This window comes from Anabrus simplex, chromosome 14, assembly GCF_040414725.1.
Source record: "Anabrus simplex isolate iqAnaSimp1 chromosome 14, ASM4041472v1, whole genome shotgun sequence".
NCBI classification, from domain to species: Eukaryota; Metazoa; Arthropoda; class Insecta; order Orthoptera; family Tettigoniidae; genus Anabrus; species Anabrus simplex.
Window position 1 is genome coordinate 26,814,911 of NC_090278.1, and position 20,765 is coordinate 26,835,675.

Below are 20,765 nucleotides of genomic sequence, written 5' to 3' on the forward strand. Positions count from 1 at the left end.
AGCCACCATAATGATTGGACAAACTGCAGGCGTATAGTATTAATTCCTCAGATTCAAATCATCCCTTCGGATATACCATTTCAATTTATACATCTGCAGTTCCCCTTTTGTTTGAGTTTCACCATGTGATCAAAAATGCACAAGGGCAATCGCTGAGAGTTGTAGGACTTGATCTTTGGAAATAGTACTTCTCCCATGGTAAATTGTTGTGGATTGTTCAAAAATAGAAAGGCGAACACATAGCTCCAAATGGAAGGACACTTAATTTAGTTCACCCAGAATCTCTATAAGGAAAAATTGTTTTTTTAATATGTAATATTATCTTTTATATTATTTTAATATCATTTGTACCATCCACCAACCCAGTATTCTTAAGCATTAAAAGTAACAATATAATTAAAAATAAAATAATGTTTTTCATGCAATTCATGTAAAAATGGTGTGTGTTAATAAATATATGTTTTTCTTTTATATACATGGTTTAGAAACATCTATAACACGATTGAATTAACAAATGTGGGTGTAGCCATGGACACATGCTAGTAAATAAATAAACTTGGTAGCATGAGTTGGAGACCATGGGGCCCATAGCTGAATCCTGACATTGCTTCCACTTATTTGTTTCAGGCTCCTCACTTTTACCTATCCTATTCAACCTCCCTTGGTCAACTCTCGTCCTTTTCTGACCCGACGGTATTAGAACATTCAAGCCTAGGGAATCTTGTCTTTCTTTGGCCGATATCTTGGATTTTTCAAAGTGTTGGATCCCTTCCATAATTACCCTCTGATTAGTGTTAATAGAGGATGGTTGCCCAGTTGTATTTCCTCTTAACATAATGATCAGTGCCTAACGCTCTAATTAACCAAGTCCTGAGATCACTTGAAGAAGTGTGTCGAGGGAAAAGGTGGACATTTAGAGTAATTTGTGTGGAGTGAACTGAAAGTAATAAATAACATACCTACTGTATATGCATGTAGGTGTAACTTTTCTTATGGTTTGTGGTGTGACTAATTAATACATGTTTCTTGTTTCCCTTTCAGTGTGGTTTGAACCAACAGACCTAAGAAAAGCTGCAAAGCCATTCTCAACTGATCTCTGGAAAACCATGAGCTTCATATCACCTAACTTAAATGAGCTGCGGATGATAGCCAAAAGTATAGGTAAGACTCTGTGTATTGATTAAGGCAAAAGCTAGTAAATTTAAGAGTATTAGCTGTAGCATAGTTCTTAATAAAGTATTTACAAAAATCACAGGAATAGACCCAGCTTTTGGGTGGTTAGGCCGTGTGCATTTCCATTCCATTTGGGCTCATTTGTTGGATTGGTATGCCCCTCCAAGACTCTGCTTAGCAGCATTTACAAGCTCATTATCAGCTGGACAATGCTGCTAGTGGTGATTGTTGTTTAACCCTCAGTTGGTCATGCTTTGGACTCTTCGCCGCCGTTTTCCCTTCACCCATTGATAACACTGGTTAAAGTCTCCTACAGTGCTGTTTCTCATTGTAGCTTCTGTTCCTTCGTTAAACTATAAATTATGGTCAATATTATTTATATTTGTTCCTTTGTTTTTGAATGAGGTGTTGATAAACATAGGGTCAGTCGTTTAGACCGTGGTGCGCCTTTTGTAACAATGGAGTGTTTTCATTCTGCAAATCCGAGTTATACATTGTACATTTTCTTTATAGTTGGCAGACTTCTCAATTTTATGAACTCTTAACAAGAGATCCTTGACAAGGATGAAATTAGTAGATATAACACGGACGCTGAGAATGAATTTTCTGATGAGGAAGCTAATGTGGTGAGTGGTTTATCAAATACCAATGGCACTTTCATTTCAGGAAAGGATAATACAACAATGTGAACATATATAGCACACAATTGTTTTATCATCAAAATGTTCTAGTTTCCTACACACACGGGAAGAGGAGGTGATAATCCTAAAAGAAAGAAAAAGTTGTGACATTGTTTAAAACAGTTTTTACTTCATTTTTTCATTCCTCTTTATGACTTGCAAGGCTCTAATAATCATGTAACGATATAACCAGCAATTTTGACACAAGAATCAAGAGTGGCGAAACAACCGACATGGGACAACTAGCGTTACAGAATGAAGCGCACCTCACTACGGGTTAAAGAGTCAAAGAGAACAGAGAGAAGAGACCTCCTCTTGGTCTTGTTGTCCACAACATTGTCCTGACAGCTACGTCAAATTATCTGAAAATAGATCTTCAATTATTATCCTCGCCAGATGACATCCCTACATGTTCAGAAACCTCTTTCCTGCTGAGGTATCCAGTTTATTGTACAGAAAGTTATGGCAATTCATTCATACACTACATTGCCATTAACGACCAGACAATCCTAGATACTACCTTAACTGGAACTGCTATGATGTCAAGTGGTATTGGTGATTATTGTTTTAAGAGGAAGTACACTGATGGAAAAAAAAAATACAATTTTGGAAGATAAAATTAATATATTTTTTGTTTTCATCTGAAAGGAGTAGCTTTATTTTTAACATTGGCATACAACTTTTACAGTTTTATAGCTAATCACAAGGGAGAGCTAGTTATGATCATAATCCAGCCCATTGGCTCCTCAGTACTCTCATGGAGCTCAACTACAGAGGTGAATGGAACACAAAATACTGAGTCCGAACATGAAAACACAAAATGCTTTTAACATTTTTCATTGATAGTATTAACTTTACAAGTAATGAACTTCATTCTGGTTCTGTATTGACTTCAAATATCTAAGATCAAATTCTAAAGAAATTTATTTATATAAAGTCCACCTGTTCAATACACTTCTGCCATTTAATAAATGGTCTGTTTAAAAAGTTACATAGTTGTTCAAAAAACTACCTAGGACATGTTTTGACCTAGCCTAGAGGTTGTCATCAGCTAAAATAACATAAAGAAGAAAGACATAGAACAAAACCAGTGATACATAAAAATCCAAGATAAAATACAATCAACGAATGCAATGGGAGTATGTTTAAAATGTACATAGTTTCAGTATTAAAAATACACTTAACAAATACAATGGAAATCTGTTAAAAATGTACATGGATTCAAACTTGAACGAATTTAGTTATGAGTGTGGGTCCAACTGTATTTAATAAAATATTGGTTAGCTGAAGGAAATACTTAAAGAAACTTGCAGATCCTGGCTATACTTGTATTCTCCATGATGCAATATAACAGATTTTTCAAAAACTTCACTCTGTTTCCAGAAACATGACAAATTAGAACAACATCTGTCTTCACAATTCTTTTAAGTATTTCCTCCAGCCAACCAATATTGTATTAAATACAGTTGCATCCACACTCATAACTATATTTGTCTAAGTTTGAATCCATATACATTTTTAACAGACTTCCATTGTATTTGTTGAATGTATTTTTAATAAATTTTTAATAAAGCTATGTACATTTTAAACATACTCCCATAGCATTCGTTGATTGCATTATCTTGGATTTTTATGTATCACTGTTTATGTTATATGTCTTTCTTCTTTATTTTATTTTAGCTCATTATGACCTCTAGGCTAGGTCAAAACATGTCCTAGATAGTTTTTTAAACAACTACCGTATGTAACTTTTTAAACATACCATTTATTAAATGGCAGAAATGTATTGAACAGGTGGACTTTATATAATTAAATTCTTTTAGAATTTAATCTTCGTAGTAACTTCCACGCAAGATTTTCTTTTCCCTCGGTTCATCTCTGTATGTAATGTAAGAATCACCACTAACACTTTTTCTATTTCTACTTTTCCCTTTCCCAATTTCCGATATTATCTTTTACGTTTTCTGTAACTTCCACTGGTAGAACTCTGATTATGTTTGCTCCAGTCATATATAGGACATACTGAATCATATGTTAGGGACTCTCTGTATTTCGTCAATAAGTTGTCACATGTAATTAATCTCATAATGGAACTGTATTGAGGATAATATATTAAAATTATAAAATTCTTTTATTAACAACCACCTACTCAATACAATATTGTAATATAATATTGTAATATAATATTGTATTGAGTAGGTGGTTGTTAATAAAAGAATTTTATAATTTTAATAAAATAAGTTGTCAACCATAACCCTTCAACCCACTGCACTTCTAGTGAGTTTCGATGTGGAGTCCTTGTTCACTAAAGTGCTGATTGACTTGGTCATGTATCTGATTGAACATTATTAAGATATTTCATCATTGCGTGACTTCCAGCTATTTCTTGTTGGATGCACAATTTTACAAACAGATGGATGGTGTGGATGTGGGAAGTCCACTTTTGCCAGTAGGGCTGATTTCTTTATGGAGCATTTTGAGAAGGAGGCTATAACCCAGTGGCGTATCCTGGATTCCCTATGGAGGCATGCAACTAGTAACCATGCAGTAGCACAATGTATTTAGTAAATTCCAATTCTTCTTATCCTAGTTACATGTGGGTGAACTCGACCCTGCAATTCTTTTTTTTAGAATTCCTTGGTGACGTCTGAATATTGCCCTCAATTCTGATTTAAGTCATACTGTATCAAAATATTTTGCATAGACTTCAATCAATTTACTGAATTGCTCTTTAGGAAAATCGCCGGAAAAAGTGGAAATTGCTTACAAATATTGTGTGGTGCCCCAATATTTTAGCTTAGAACTCTGGCCTGTAAGGTTCAGTTGTCTAAGGTTCAATATGATGCGAATTTCTGTCAAAGAATTATCGTTCTTTTATACATCTGCTGTGTGCCAGTACTTATTCGACAACATTGTCACATAGCAATATTTTTAGACACAATGGCGTGAAGCAGTTCTGATGTGTACGTCATTTGCTCTCTCTTTCTTTCTTTCTACAGTGTCCGACTCGTTGGCTGAACGGTCAGCGTACTGGCCTTCGGTTCACAGGGTCCCGGGTTCAATTCCCGGCCGGGTCAGGGATTTTAACCTTAATTGGTTAATTCCAATGGCACAGGGGCTGGGTGTATGTGTTGTCTTCTCATCATTTCATCCTCATCACGACACGCAGGTCGCCTACGGGCGTCAAATAGAAAGACCTGCACCTGGCGAGCCGAACCCGTCCTGGGATATCCCGGCACTAAAAGCCATATGACATTTTTTTTTTTTCTTTCTACAGTGGATTAGATGGTGAGACTTAACACCAGCACCACAAGTAGTCAAGCAATGGAACTAGTGCAGTTCTGTGGAACTTTGAAACTTCTGACAGATGAAATTAATAATAATTGACTTGAAACAACCTAAAATCGTACTTCAGACAGTTCTTTGAGCTCTCATAATGCATGCAATGAATGCCTTGTATGCAAGAAAAATACGCCCCTGCTATAACCTATGATTTGGTGGAGGATTGTTGATGATACATTTGTGTTCTGGACAGAAGGTCCTGAGAAACTTCATCTATTTCTAAACCACCTATATCAGTGCATACTTCAATTAAATTGACTATGGAGTTGGATGGATGCCTTCCTTTCTTGGATGTTCTAGTAAGAAAGAAACTGGATGATTCCTTAGGACATATCATCTATCATAAGCCTACCCACACAAATTGCTATCTCCATGCAGATTCTCACCACTATCCAGCACAAAAACAGAGCATGCTTACGACACTCACCATGAGGGCAACACATAAGTCACATTCAAGGGTAATGGTTGAAATGATGTACAGATTCTTAGAAGTGAAGGGAACTGCCTACCTGCCTTACATTCACAATACCGCAGATCGAATTACTGAGGTCCTCATTTATCCACAATAAAAACAAAGACAAATTGTCCCCATTGTTACACCCTGGAGTGTACAAACGTCCCTGTACTTGTGGCAAAGTAAAAACTGATATGGCGTATGGCCTTTAGTGCCAGGAGTGTCCAAGGACATGTTTGGCTTGCCAGGTGCAGGGTTTTTTAAATTTGATGCCATAGGCGACCTGCGTGTCGCGATGAGGATGAAATGATGATAAAGATGACATATACATCCAGCCCCCGTGGCAGCGGAATTGATCAATGATGGTTCAAATTCCCGACCCTGCCGGGAATTGAATTTGGGATCCCCGTGACCAAAGGTCAGCATGCCAACCGTTTAGCCATGGAGCCGGATTACGGCAACGTACACATTGGCCAAACTTACTGGTGCATTGGTACTTGTATCTAGGAACACCAACAAAATATCTGTCTCAACCAGCCAGACTAGTCAGGAATAGCTGAGCATGCCCTGTCAACGGGTCATGATGTTGTGTTTCAAGATTTCAAGCTCTAACCCACACTAAAACTACAGGTCTAGGATTATACAGGAAGCCATGGAAATACGTACATAAAAATCCTAACAATTTCAAAGTCTTAATTAAAAAACTGTTCTCTTCTGCTGCTCTTCTTTTCCAAAGTGAGTGTTGTCATTTGATTTAACTTTGTGACATTGGGTCTCTACAATTTTTGTTTATTGTTTGTTTTTTGTTTTTGTGTCCTTAGAGGGGTCTAGCGGCATCTATGTTAATTATTTATATATATTTTTAATTAGCCACATCAGCTGCCTCCAGACGTAACATCGACACAAAAAAGTCCTTTTCAAAAGCTTTTTCAAAAATGAACAACTTATAAAAGCATACAGATCAGATATGAACAAAAGTTCTATATACTTTAACATTTTAACATCTATTTAAGTTAAGTTAAGAAATTGTTTTAACCTAGGTTAGAACATAAGCAGATCCATCTTCCCTTCCTACTACATTGCCACATTCAACCCTCCCCACCTATTTTAACTATTTTTATATTTTTTAAATTAGTTTTGTTTTAAGCATAACAAGGGTACTATTTTATGATGGTTTTTTGAGAAGAAGAAAATTCTCTGTAATTTCACCTAAGCAATGTTATTTAGCTGAAGATGTTCCTAAGGAATGAAACATGTTCTAGGAATAATGAATTTGCTTAAAGCAAAACAGGTGGAAGTTTACTTTTATTGATTTAATGCAGTACTGTTCCAGCTGATTGTTGCATTCCATCCAAATGCCAGCCACTGCTTGACTTCAAGAGTGAAGTCGCCTTCACAGTTAATTTTAAACCCCTACCGAGCTCGATAGCTGCAGTCGCTTAAGTGCAGCCAGTATCCAGTATTCGGGAGTAGGTTCGAACCCCACTGATGGCAGCCCTGAAAATGGTTTTCCGTGGTTTCCCATTTTCACACCAGGCAAATGCTGGGGCTGTACCTTAATTAAGGCCATGGCCACTTCCTTCCCACTCCTAGCCCTTCCCTGTCCCATCGTCGCCATAAGACCTATCTGTGTCGGTGCGACGTGAAGCAACTAGCAAAAAAAAAAAAAAAAATTAAACCCAAGGGAGATGAAATCCTTAACCAGCTCTATTTCTTCAAGGTTGATTTTAATCTTAACATTTATGTTTCCTGTACCATGGTCTTAATCTTCTTGGTATTTAAGTACAGCCATAGCTTCTTACTTCCACCCTTTACCTTCCTGATGACATATTCAAATACCTCCTTGCTTTCAGCCAACAAGGTGTTATGGGTTGGTGCATAAGTTCGTAGCATTTTTCCATAAGTTTATTAAACATATCAGATACACGTAAGAGGGAAGCTAATCATCAGTAATATATTCTACTTCACTATTTACAACAATCTGCCAACTTTTCGATTCCGCACCTGTAGAAATCACGTGTTTCTGAGTCGAAGAACTCGTCAAGTCATGTTCAGAGCGCATTTTCTTCCGGAAATGAAGTTCCTTGAAGGTTGTTCGACAGAGAGCAGAAAAGGTGAAAATCTCAGGGCACAACATCAGGTCAATAAGATGGGTGCAGAATGACTTCTCAACCTAACTCCTGTATAGTGTTTTTTGTCAGGTTATCAGAGTGTGGTCGGGCATTTTCATGGAGCAGCATCACTTCACCCAGTCTTGTCGGTCGTTTTTCATGGATTGCGTCTGCTAGACGTCTCAGTTGTTGGCAATAAATATCAGCAGTGATGGTTACACCTCAGGGAAGCAATTCATACTACAACATACCGTTGCTGTTCCACCAGATTTTTGTTTATTAAGGGATTCTCTGAAGCTGATTTCTGTCTGATGTTATGAAAAAGTTTCCCCAAAGTCTTGATGTGTCATCGACCTACTGTGGATGTGTACAGGTCTTTATACGGGGAGTTGCTTTTTTTTGTTTGGGCTCAACCATTCCTGTTTTTTCCCCCTTATGTTTGCATAAAGACACCATTTCTCATCACCTATAACAATACAGGATAGGAATGGACGGTGTTGTTCATGAGCCAATAGATGACGAGCAAGCAGAGATGCACATACGGCCAGCCACTGATTTTTGTGGATTTTGTTCAGAGCATGCGGTACCCATACACCCGATTTTTGAAACTTGTCCATTGAATGGAAATGTCGCATGGTGGTGGAATGATCACAGTCCATCACATTTGCCAGTTCTCAAGTACAGTGATGTGGATCATTTTGGATTAATGCATTTAAACAATCTTCATCAAACCCTGAAGGTCTTCTGGAATGTGGAGAGTCACAAATGTCAAAATGATTCTCCGTAAAATGAAAAACCATTTTCTTGTCGTGCGCTCTCCAGTGGCATTATCCAAATGTTTCTGGCCGTCTCCACTTCTTTCACTCAAAGAAATGTTACAATTTCTCCACTTGGCGCTCCATTTTCTAGCATCCACAGCTCTACTCACTATCTGCAAATGACAAAACTTCAATATGTAATCACAAATACAAACATTGAACTCATCATCATCATCATCATCATCTGTTTACCCTCCAGGTTCGGTTTTTCCCACAGACTTAGTGAGGGATCCCACCTCTACCGCCTCAAAGGTAGTGTCCTGGAGCTTCAGGCTCTTGGTCGGGGGATACAACTGGGGAGTATGACCAGTACCTCGCCCAGGTGGCCTCACCTGCTATGCTGAACAGGGGCCTTGTGGAGGGATGGGAAGATTGGAAGGGATAGGCAAGGAAGAGGAAAGGAAACGGCCGTGGCCTTAAGTTAGGTACCATCCTGGCATTCGCCTGGAGGAGAAGTGGGAAACCATGGAAAACCACTTGCAGGATGGCTGAGGTGGGAATCGAACCCACCGCTACTCAGTTGACCTGCTGAGGCTGAGTGGACCCCGTTCCAGCCCTCGTACCACTTTCCAAATTTCGTGGCAGAGCCGGGAATCGAACCCGGGCCTCCGGGGGTGGCAGCTAATCACGCTAACCACTACACCACAGAGGCGGACTACGAACATTGAACTACAAATCAAAAATGACAATCAATAAATAAACCCGTAGCAACCAGACTACCAACTTGCAAAACAAAAACATTACAGACTTATGCACCAACCTAATAAATTCAGCATATCTGTGGAGGTTAATACTTCTACCACCAACTTTCATACTCATCCTAGACTCAGCGAGAGCAGTCTTTCTCATGACAGCTTCTGCATGAATGTTGAAAATTGAAGGTGATAGAATACAACCTTGATGTTGAACAAATCTATGTCCCCATATGATGTTTAAACTAGGGACCAGCATATATACTACTGTATTTATATTACAGGTGTCTGCAGTTCATCGGTGGAAATACCCATCAGTGAAATGTCACCAGGAGAGGTGTTGGAAGAAACTTGTTCTCTGGCAAAGGAACTAGCAGAACATATTTATATGGTGCTTGTCACTCTTGGTCATCTGGGAGTAATGGTACATATTGTAATTTAATTTAATATTTTTGAAAATAGTGATTTTATGTTTAGAATCAAATGAACCTCATTTCTTGTTCTTGGACTGAGAAGAATGTTATAGTGTAGTTTATTATTTTCATGTCTGTATTGGTGACTAGGACCTTACTCACGAGATCCGATGCAGAATTGAGCAGGCCAGAACTTCTTTTCAGAGACTTAGGAAACTTTTGACAAGCCGTGACCTTTCCATTTCACTACAGACACGACTACTCCGGTGCTACGTTTTCAGCATTTTGTTATACGGCGTTGAGGCATGGACACTAACTGAAACCATGTGCAAGAGATTGCAAGCATTTGAAATGTGGACGTACCGAAGGATGCTGAAGATACCTTGGACAGCTAAAATGACCAATATAGACGTTTTGCACCGTATGAACAAAGAACCAGAAATTCTCACTACCATCAAAAGAAGGAAACTGGAATACTTTGGTCATATGATGTGGAACTCTAAATACCACCTTCTGCAAGTAATACTCCAAGGGAAAATTAATGGGAAACGTGGTCCGGGGAGAAGTAGGACATCATGGCTCGGCAACTTGAGCCAGTCGTTTGGGGTGACAAAGCTTACTCTGTTCAGAACAGCTATGAACAAACAACAGATCATGCTACTGATCGCCAACGTTCTGCAAGGACATGGCACATGAAGAAGAAGAATTGGTGAATCTCACAATTATATAATGGGGATAATTCCACCTAATCAGTACTAACTACTTGTTACAAGTACAATGTATTTACATTAAAAGTACTCCATCTGCAAGACCGGTTTTGATCTACAATATATGATCCTCAGCAGGGCAATAAGCATCTGGCTTCACCAACCAAGTAAGTAAACTAAGACCGCACACCCTCCATCTCATATCCCACACAACAGACGTTCTCTCACATGTATATTTTTTTTTTTAAATTTCCATTTAGATTCCACAGCTACCTAATGGCTCAAAATCAAGACTATTATTCTATTGGATGATTCCACCTATTTCAAATGCATAATAAACAGCAAGTTCGTCGCCATAAGACCTATCTGTGTCGGTGCGACGTAAAGCCCCTAGCAAAAAAAAACAGCAAGAAAACTTACATTAATAGAACACAACAACCAATATCCACAAGCCAATGTGTACCAATTTAGAAGGGTAAACAATGCCAATTTAATCCATTTTGGCTTTAGAACAGCTCTGCTAGCACTAAATGTACCGTACCTCATTACCATATTCAACAATTTTGTACTCATGTCCGTATTGGCAAATCTCACAATTAAGTGATGTTCAATTATTTGTATATGGTATTTTATCTTATGTTCTCAATCAGCTGAGGGTGATGGATTGTAGATCAAAACTGGTCCTGCAGATGGTGTATTTCTAATGCAAATACATTGTACTTGTAACAAGTAGTATTGATTAGGTTGAATTATCCCCATTATATGTCCGACTCATTGGCTGAACGGTCAGCGTACTGGCCTTCGGTTCAGAGGGTCCCGGGTTCGATTCCCGGCCGGGTCGGGGATTTTAACCTTAATTGGTTAATTCTAATGGCACGGGGGCTGGGTGTATGTGTTGTCTTCATCATCATTTCATCCTTATCACGACGCGCAGGTTACCTACGGGTGTCAAATAGAAAGACCTGCACTTGGCAAGCCGAACCCGTCCTGGGATATCCCGGCACTAAAAGCCATACGACATATCATATATCCCCATTATATAATTGTGAGAAGAATGTTTTTCTGTTATAAATTGGTGTGATTCCATGGAAAACAATGATTAAGCTTGGAAAAGTGGAAGGAACTTGGACACAAAGGTAGCTGGCACTGAGATGGAGAGATTTTATCTCAGATACAATGAATATGACACTGGAAGAACTGAAAGGATTTGTGGAAAGCAGGAACATCTGGAGAGACTGCAGCCATGCAGTCATTAGGAGTCATCATCAATCTGACAGCATGTAAAAAATGTATATTCCTTTAAGAAAAGACTGTTTTCATCTTAGCTACATTACCCCTTGCAATAAGGCTTTTGTTTGGACCTCGTGGTCTCTTAAGTGCTGCTTGACTGAAGAAAGCAGACTAACAGAAGACGTCACCGAGCTCGATAGCTGCAGTCTCTTAAGTGCGGCCAGTATCCAGTATTCAGGAGATAGTAGGTTCAAACCCCACTGTTGGCAGCCCTGAAGATGGTTTTCCGTGGTTTCCCATTTTCACACCAGGCAAATGCTGGGGCTGTACCTGAATTAAGGCCACGGCCGCTTCCTTCCCACTCCTAACCCTTCCCTGTCCCATCATCGCCATAATACCTATCTAAGTCGGTGCGACATAAAGAAAAAAAAAACAGAAGACGTCGACAACAAAGAAGCACAGTAGCCTTCTTTCATAAGAAATGATATATGTATTGTTGAAGTATGGCAACAGATAAACTTCAATAAAAGAAAAGATGTATGGTATCTTATGTAATAGGCTACAAGCTCAACACTACATAGAGCTACTTATATTTTGTTTCTCACTATTCTCTGCGCTAAGGTAAGAAAGTGTACTAGTTGTATAAGGGGCGATCAAAGAGTTTCTGTTGGATGGCCGTATAGTCCTGAATCGGGATGCCAATCGGGCAAAATCACCGTGAGAATGGAGACACTCATCCCACCTATGCACCGGGTTGAAGATCCCTGTGTGGTAAAACACCATGTTCTGCTGCGTGAAGAAGTCCGTAACCGCCTGCTGCACATCCTCGTCCAACACGAAGCGCCGACCATTCAAAGCCTTTTTGAGGGGACCGAAGGTGTACATGGGGAGAGATCAGGACTGTAGGGTGGGTGCTTGAGTGTCTCCCACTTGAGTTGGCGTAATGAATGAGGCTGGCCTCCCATATCAACCGGCGTCTTGTGTCGAAACGCGACCCGCACTGAACTTGGTGCACCATTCCACAATGGTGGTTTTCGACAGACATGTTGCCCCATACACAGTCTTCATTCTCTGATAGATTTCTGCCAGTATTTGTCATTCGGCAGCCAAGAACAGAATAACAGCACATTGGTCCTGTTTGGATGCATTTAGTAATAATGTTGCCATAGTTCACGTGGCCGCATTTAACGCACGCACCTTGGCACGACACGACTGCCACACTAATCCCTTTTCCTACATGTCTGTGCTTATATACCCACATCGGAGTCGCACTATGTTGCATGTTCGCTGCAGCAACGCCATCAAACAGAAACTTTTTGATCACACCTTATACGCCAACTCAAGTGGGAGACACTCGAGCACCCACCCTACACTCCTGATCTCTCCCCATGCACACCTTCACTCCCCTCAAAAAGGCTTTGAATGGTTGGCACTTCCTGTTGGATGAGGATGTGCAGTATGTGTTTGTTCTCACTTTGTACATGTATCTTTCCTATCCCATGATATTCTACAGTTGCAGGTTTTGAATCAAATGCATATAATCCATTTTTAAATTTGATTGTCTTTTTATTAACGCTCACCTTTGGCATCACTACAATACTGGCTTTAACCAAACATTGCAGAAAATGTGTCCACTTACTGACTGCTGCTATAGTACTGACCTTGTAGGCACTAAATGATGCTTGATTGAAGGAAACAGACTAACAGAAGATGTTGACAACAAAGAAGCATAGTAGTCTACTTTCATAAGAAATGTTGTATTGTTTAGGTATGGTGACAGATAATCTTCTATAAAATAAAAGGAAGAAATCCAAACATCACTTATGTAATGCCTAAAAGCTGTTTCCTAAGCATTTTAGGATATTTAACCCTCAAGCACTTGCACTCATTTTCATCACTCAAGCACTTGCGTGTGGTACACTGGGTGCTCCATTACATATTTTAAAGTCTCCTTCAAAGTTAATTACATTAAATGCCTAAATTCCATGTTATATCATTGATCAATTAATTATTTAAATATTTTCTTCTTCTTCTTCTTGAGGTGCCTTCTCCTAACGGAGGTTGGCGGTCCACATAGCCAGCTGCGGATGTGATGTTGCAGCATGGAAAGCATCTTCTGAAGTGCAGTTGTGCCATCTTCGGATGTCCTTCATCCATGAATTCCTCCTCCTGCCAACAGACCTTTTCCCCTGTATTTTACCTTCAGTGATGAGTTGTAATACCTGGTACCTCTCGCCTCTCATAATGTGCCCTAGATATTGGGTTTTTCTTTTTTTTTTTTTTTACAGTAAGTAATAGTTCTTTTTGTTTCTTCGTGCAATGAAGAACTTCGTCATTTGAAATTTTTAGCACCCAAGGTATTCGGAGTAGGTGGCAATATAGATACATTTCAAAAGCATCAATTCTTTTTTCTAGATTTTGGTCAAGGGTCCAGCTTTCACATCCAAAGAGAAAAATGGAGAACACATAGCACCGAATCATTCACATTCTTAATTGCACACTTAGATCCGATTTTGTAAATAGCTGTTTCATGCTAAAAAATTATCTCCTGGCCTGTTCTATTCTAGATTTTCTCTCTCATCACATTCCTCATCCAGCAGAGTACCCAAGTATTTGAAGGAGGATACTTATTCAATCTTACTGCCTATTATTGACAGGGTTGGTTGTATTTTTCTTTTAGATAAGACTACAACTTTGGTCTTGGAAGCATTGACAAACAGGCCAAACTCTTCACTGCGCTGGACTAATTTGTCTATCATGCGTTGGAGTGCAGGAAATTTGCTATGACAGCAGTATCATCTGCGTACCTGATATTGTTAATTGCCTGTCCATTTATAACTATCCCACACTTTTCTTCCAACAACACTTCCCTAAATATTGCTTCAGAATAAATGTTGAACAAGAGAGGTGATAGCACACAACCCTGACGAACACCTTTTCTGACTGTAGTCGCTTCTGATGTTCTTTGGTCGATTTTGACATCTGCAGTTTGATTTCAGTACAGTGCGCTGATAATGCATAAATTGCATTGGTCAATACCAGTTGATCTTAATATCTCTACCATCTTTTCATGTTTCACACAGTTGAAGGCTTTTTTGTAGTCAATGAAACAAGTATATACTGTACATCAACATTCATGTCCCTGCACCTCTGCACTAGTACATTTAAGGAGAAGAGTGCTTTACGTGTGCCGACCCCATTTCGGAAGCCAAACTGGGTCTGATCCATATGAGATTCACATTTCTTGTAAATCCAGGTGTGTATGATTCGCAGAAATATTTTGAGGACATGGGACATCAAACTAATCATACGGTATTGGTATGAAAGTTGATCTCAGCCAGTCATAAGGTATCTTTCCTGATGTATAGATGATGTTGAACAATGATGTTAGTAGACTGAGGCCAGTTGAGTCCTGTTCAGCTATAACTTTAACAATTTCAGTGTAAATTCTGTCTGTACCAGTGGCTTTACCATTCTTCTGAAGTTTAATGGCATTCAATACTTCACTCTTTGTTATTTCAGGACTGGCTTCATTGATTCTTTCGTCAGGTGGTGGAGGATCATCTCTGTCATCTTTGAAGAGATATTCGACGTATTCCTTCCATCTTTTAAGTTTTTCTTCAACTCCTAAAATAATCTCATTGTTTGCGTTCCTTGATATTTGTCCGCATCACTTCTTTTGTAGACCACCCAGCTCTTTCACCTTTTTATAAAGGTTAAAGTGATCATGTTTCTCCTGAAGTTCCTCGATTTCCTTGCAATTGTCAGACATCCAGGATTCCTTCGCTTCTCTGCATTTCTACGTATCTCTTTGTGTAGATTTTTGTGTTTAATGGAGTCTTTATCTTCATTTCCTTCTTTCATTCATAAGCTTCAGGATTTCATCAGTCATCCAGTTTTGCTTTTTGCTGCTGTTGACATATCCTATGTTATTTTCCTGGATTTGAGTTATGCTATCTCTTATGGAGCTCCATGTGGATTCTATTTCTATATGTTGAGACTCTTTTATTGCTTCCATCTTTTCTTCCAGAGCAGCACCAACACTAGTTCTGACATCAGAACTGGCCAACTTTCTGATGTCAATGCATCTTGATATTTTAGCACACCCTGTAGCATTTCTAAAGCGTTGCATTTTAAAATCCATTACTGATGATGATGATGATGATGCTTGTTGTTTAAAGGGGCCTAACGTCGAGGTCATCGACCCAAAGTCCATTACTACTGGGTTGTGGTCACTGTTAATATTGGCACCAGGATCAGTTTTTACTGATTTCACGAATTTCTTCAGCTCTTGTTTCACTAAAATAAAATCGATCTGATTTCTGACAGTCTTTTCTTCATCATCTGTGGGTGCAGTCCATGTGTATAGCCTCCTATGGTGAAGTTTGAAAAAGGTATTAGATACAAAACGAAAACTTCATGTTGTGTGCAAAACTGCACCAATCTGTCTCCCCTGTGTTTCGTTCACCAAGACCATAGCTCCCTACAATATCACCTTCAGTTCCGAGGTCAATCTGAGTTGAAATCATCCATGACCATTGTTATCTCTCCTTTCTTTGTAAGTTTCAGTGCTTCATTCAATGTATCATAGTATGATTCTATCTCTTCATCATCTTTGTCAGAAGTTGGTGCATGAACCTGGATGATATTCATAGGTCGGTCTGATGTTTGCAACCTTACTAACAATACTCGATCACTAATTGGAACGAAATCTAAAACTGATTTTGCAAACATTGATGACACAATAATGCCAACTCCATACCTGTGGTTAACATCATTTCCCCCTGAAAAGTACAAGGATCCTTCCTTCATAATCTGAATCCCTGATCCAGGTCATCTTACTTCACTTAACCCAAGAATGTCAATTTTCAGCCTGCATCTTTCTGCTTCCACATTTGCAAGCTTCCTGGTCATATATAAGCTGTGTACATTCCATGTAGCAATTCAAACTTTGTTGTCATACACTTTGATCTTTCCAAAACTGTCGGGCTTTCTAGTCATAGCAGCGTTCAAAACATTCCCCCCCTGGAGATCCGAATGTGGGAATAGAAACTCCAGATAATAATTTTACCTTAAACAAAGTCATGCCATATGAACTCAAAGGGATATCCTTCAGGATCTTTAATGCAGTGGTTTCCCGTTGCCTTCCACATCCTAATGTCGTTGACCAGTTGTAGGTTCATCTGCCTTTTGAGACCAGTTCTCCGTCCGTCCATCCATCCATCCTGATCTGCATTTAGGGCAGTCGCCCAGGTGGCAGATTCCCTATCTGTTGTTTTCCTAGCCTTTTCTTAAATGATCACAAAGAAATTGGAAAATTATTGAACATTTCCCTTGGTAAGCTATTCCAATCCCTAACTCCCCTTCCTATAAACGAATATTTGCCCCGATTTGTCCTCTTGAATTCCAACCCTTATCTTCATATTGTGATCCTTCCTACTTTTAAGGACACCACTCAAACTTATTCGTCTACTGATGTCCTCCTCTGACAGCTCAGAACATACCATTTAATCGAGCAGCTCGTCTCCTTTCTCCCAAATCTTGCCAGCCCAAACTTTGCAACATTTTTGTAACGCTACTCTTTTGTCAGAAATCACCCAGAACAAATCAAGCTGCTTTTCTTTGGATTTTTTACAGAATCAAGTAACCCTGGATATTTATCTTTTAAATTGTCATCCAACAGGTGGTGAGGAAAGGCACAGCCGATGACATTTTGTTTCAAGCAGGGAAACTTGTACACACCACGAGGAACAATGACCCTGTCTCAGCTAGACTGTACAGTTGTCCCCAAGTTGAGAAACTGGTGAATGTTTCAGGTGCTGGAGATTGGTGAGTTTAACTGATGAGCACTTTAATTCACAGTGAATAGAAATTTTAAGATGTATCTTATATAACAGACTACAAGCTCAACATTACATAGAGCCAATTATAGTTTGTTTCTTGATATCCTCTGTTTTCAGTTTCCTTTTTATTGTTTTTTATACCATTAAACAGGGTAACATTGGACACTTTTGAAATTAAACTGTCAATAAATCTTACAGTTTGAAAGATAAAATGAATTTAATGGCACCAAACTCTTAATGAGAGACTGCATTAAATATATGTAATGTTTAATTCGGGTTGGACTTCATTTTATGCCTGAAAAGTTGAAAAATAAGGGTATTCAAAGTTAGACCCTTGAGTGGTGTAACTTCGAACGTGCCTTTGTTTTACACTGCTGACCATAGATGTATTATCCGCACACTTTATCTTGGTGCATTTGTGTACGGGGGTGAGGAGTAAGGAGGGAGCTGTCCCGGTATCGACAGTGCTGCCTGGTGCTGCCAACTGAATGAAAATGAAATCTGAATTGAATCGAGAATATGATCGATCGATATGAAATTTCTAAACCGTTATCATCTTAAGCCAACAACTATGTCACATACACAATATATAACATTATAAAACATTTTTCGATGCGAATCTTGTTCCTAGCATGAATTCTATACTTTGGCTTTGTTGTGTAAACAACAACAGTACTAGTACATAAAGGGTACGCCAGATGTCGCACAACAATGCTTAAGCGATTCATAGTTTGTGTTTCAAAGGTTGCCAGTATGAATCTCGAAGATCGCCGAGGTCGACCGATTCAGCACTAGGGTGTAAATGCACCAAGATAAAGTGTGCGGATAATACATGCTAAGTCATATAACTATCACTTCATATTCTCACATTATGCTTTATCATATTCCTTGCTCTACATGAGCTCGCAACCAACATTTGTGCTTAAACTACTTGTGGCTGTTAATAAAACCAACAATTGTCCCTTGTCTTACAAAAATTTTGATTTCAGAGGTCTACCGAATGGCCACTGATAAAATCTAAAATGAGATCTGTCTCATACAACACTTTGATTGAGACAGATATAATATACAAAATATTCTCAACCAAAATTTCACACGTGTGTCTGTCATTTTTAACTAAAGTGTCCTTTGCTGCTGATATTGATTTGAGGACGGTAACCTCCAATTCTTGGGTAGAAATCATTTTGTTCACAACATATCTATGTCAGTATACCTTCTTCTTTCTGGGAAGATAGTTGATGATGATGATAAATAATAATAATAATAATAATAATAATAATAATAATAATAATAATAATAATAATAATAATAATAATAATAATAATCGTATGGCCTCAGCTACCGTGTGCAGACATTTCAAGTTGACGCCATCTGGCTGTCTGCTCATCAATTTCGACTTTCCGTTTTACTCTAGGCCCACTAGATGGCAGACCGAGTAAACCGAAACTCTCTTGGGCGTGTATGGCTGAGATTTAATTAATTTTGTCGGGTAAACACCAAATGTGTCACCAGAGATCTTTTACATGCCAACATCGTACGACATGGAGTGTTGAATGGACTTTTTTCCGCCCTTCAAAAATCCGATTACCTCTGCCGGGTTTGAACCCGCTATTTTGGGATCTGGAGGCTGACACTCTACCACTGATCCACACAGGCAGCTGTTGATGATGATGATGATGATGATGATTCTTGTTGTTTAAAGGGGCCTAACAGCTAAGGTCATCAGCCCAAGGGAAGACAGTTATGATAAAAGTTCCCTCTTTTATAGCTTCCCCACACGGTGATAGGACACTTTAAATTACTGTCTCTGTTGTTTCTTCAGAGACTGAGATCAGGTGCATAGAAAACATGAATGTTAAGGCATTTACTCTGATTCAAAAACAAATGCACAGTTGTGGGACTTTCAAATCGCTGTACTGATGTCCAAAGTTACCCTGTTTGACGGTATTTTTTCTGTGATATTTACAACATATTCTTGTAAACAATGTTTACCACTTTTCCACAGGTGCATAAATGTACAGATTTTTGCCTTTGGATGGTGGATAGCACATTGAGAAATGTAAGCGATACATATCGTAGGTTATTTTTAGTTATGCCCGTGAGGTTTAGCTTTTATCAAAAGAGCTTTCATGACTAAGAGTCCAGATTTTTATGTAATTACACATTTTAATGTTGAAAACATTTCTTAGCAGACAGAGTAGCGGGCTGCTTACTACGAAAAACCTAAAATTAAGCAATTTCCTCAATTGTGCCAAAAGTTGAAGGGCTAAAGGGCCTGGAAAGGTTTCAAGTTATGAGTCTTGGATAGCTCTATCAAACTCAAAATACAAATTTCTAAAATCACTTCTGGCCTAAATGCAGTTCTGGAAAAACCGCCAAAAATGACTTGTTTCTGTACTCGTTTTCTTTTTGATTCACATCCTAGCCAAATTAACTTATTTACATAATTATTTCTGTATTGTGTTCCTTGGTTCAATACCCTCAGGCGTTTTCTGATTTTTTGAAACATGTCCACACCGAATGTAGTTAGTCAAATGTTTGACTGCATTTTAACTATATTCGAATCTAGGGCTTAAGTGAAAATCTGCATTGACTCACATTACCGCTCGTAGTATTGTAGATTTCAAAACACTCTGTCAGTTAAATAATCAAGACAAGCATTGCTGTGAAGATGACACAAAAGAAAAGGGAAGTGTTAAATACTGAAAAAAGTCACACATAATATGATGACTAGGAAATTGGGAAACAAACATAAGACATAACAAAGGAATTGTGTGTATCACACTGAACAATTTCTACAATATGGAAAGACAGAGAGAAAATACAGTTTCATTTCAAAGAAAATTCTTTAAAAGTCAAGCAGACCACATTATTTGAGCACAAAGATATTGAAGAATCTTAACTTAGATGTTTTAAGCAGCAAAGAATAAATAATGTGTGCCGATCAATAGACCTATTCTTCAAGTGAAAACCAATGAAATTCCTTGCAGTTCTACTCCTCAAATACTGTACTGTAAATACAATACTTACTTTTGTCTCTAAAATTTAATTTTGTTAATTAACCATATAAGTGTGCAGACTAACACTTACAGATATGACATTTTTAGCAAAAACGAAAAACAAAACCGGTTTGTGCGACTATCGGCTATAATAATACCAATATAAATGGTCCGTTACTCATTCGGAACAAATATTTCAGATTCCCTACGGGAATCAACACTATATCATCTATATTATCGGCTATAATGACTGTTGACTGGCGGTTCCTTTGGAGTCATTTTAACTAATTTTGACTGTAATTA

At 38.5% G+C, this 20,765-nt stretch overlaps 1 protein-coding gene across 2 annotated transcripts in view; it reads left to right on the forward strand.

The window, feature by feature from the left end:
- The window catches only part of LOC136885543 (uncharacterized), a 224,412-nt gene that overhangs the window by 200,992 nt on the left and 2,655 nt on the right, over positions 1 to 20,765 (forward strand). For both annotated transcript variants that reach the window (XM_067158164.2, XM_067158162.2), the window contains 3 exons: positions 1,042 to 1,161; positions 9,555 to 9,694; positions 17,304 to 17,449. In XM_067158164.2, coding sequence (XP_067014265.2) covers positions 1,042 to 1,161; positions 9,555 to 9,694; positions 17,304 to 17,449 — 406 coding nt within the window. The remainder of the gene's footprint in view (positions 1 to 1,041; positions 1,162 to 9,554; positions 9,695 to 17,303; positions 17,450 to 20,765) is intronic.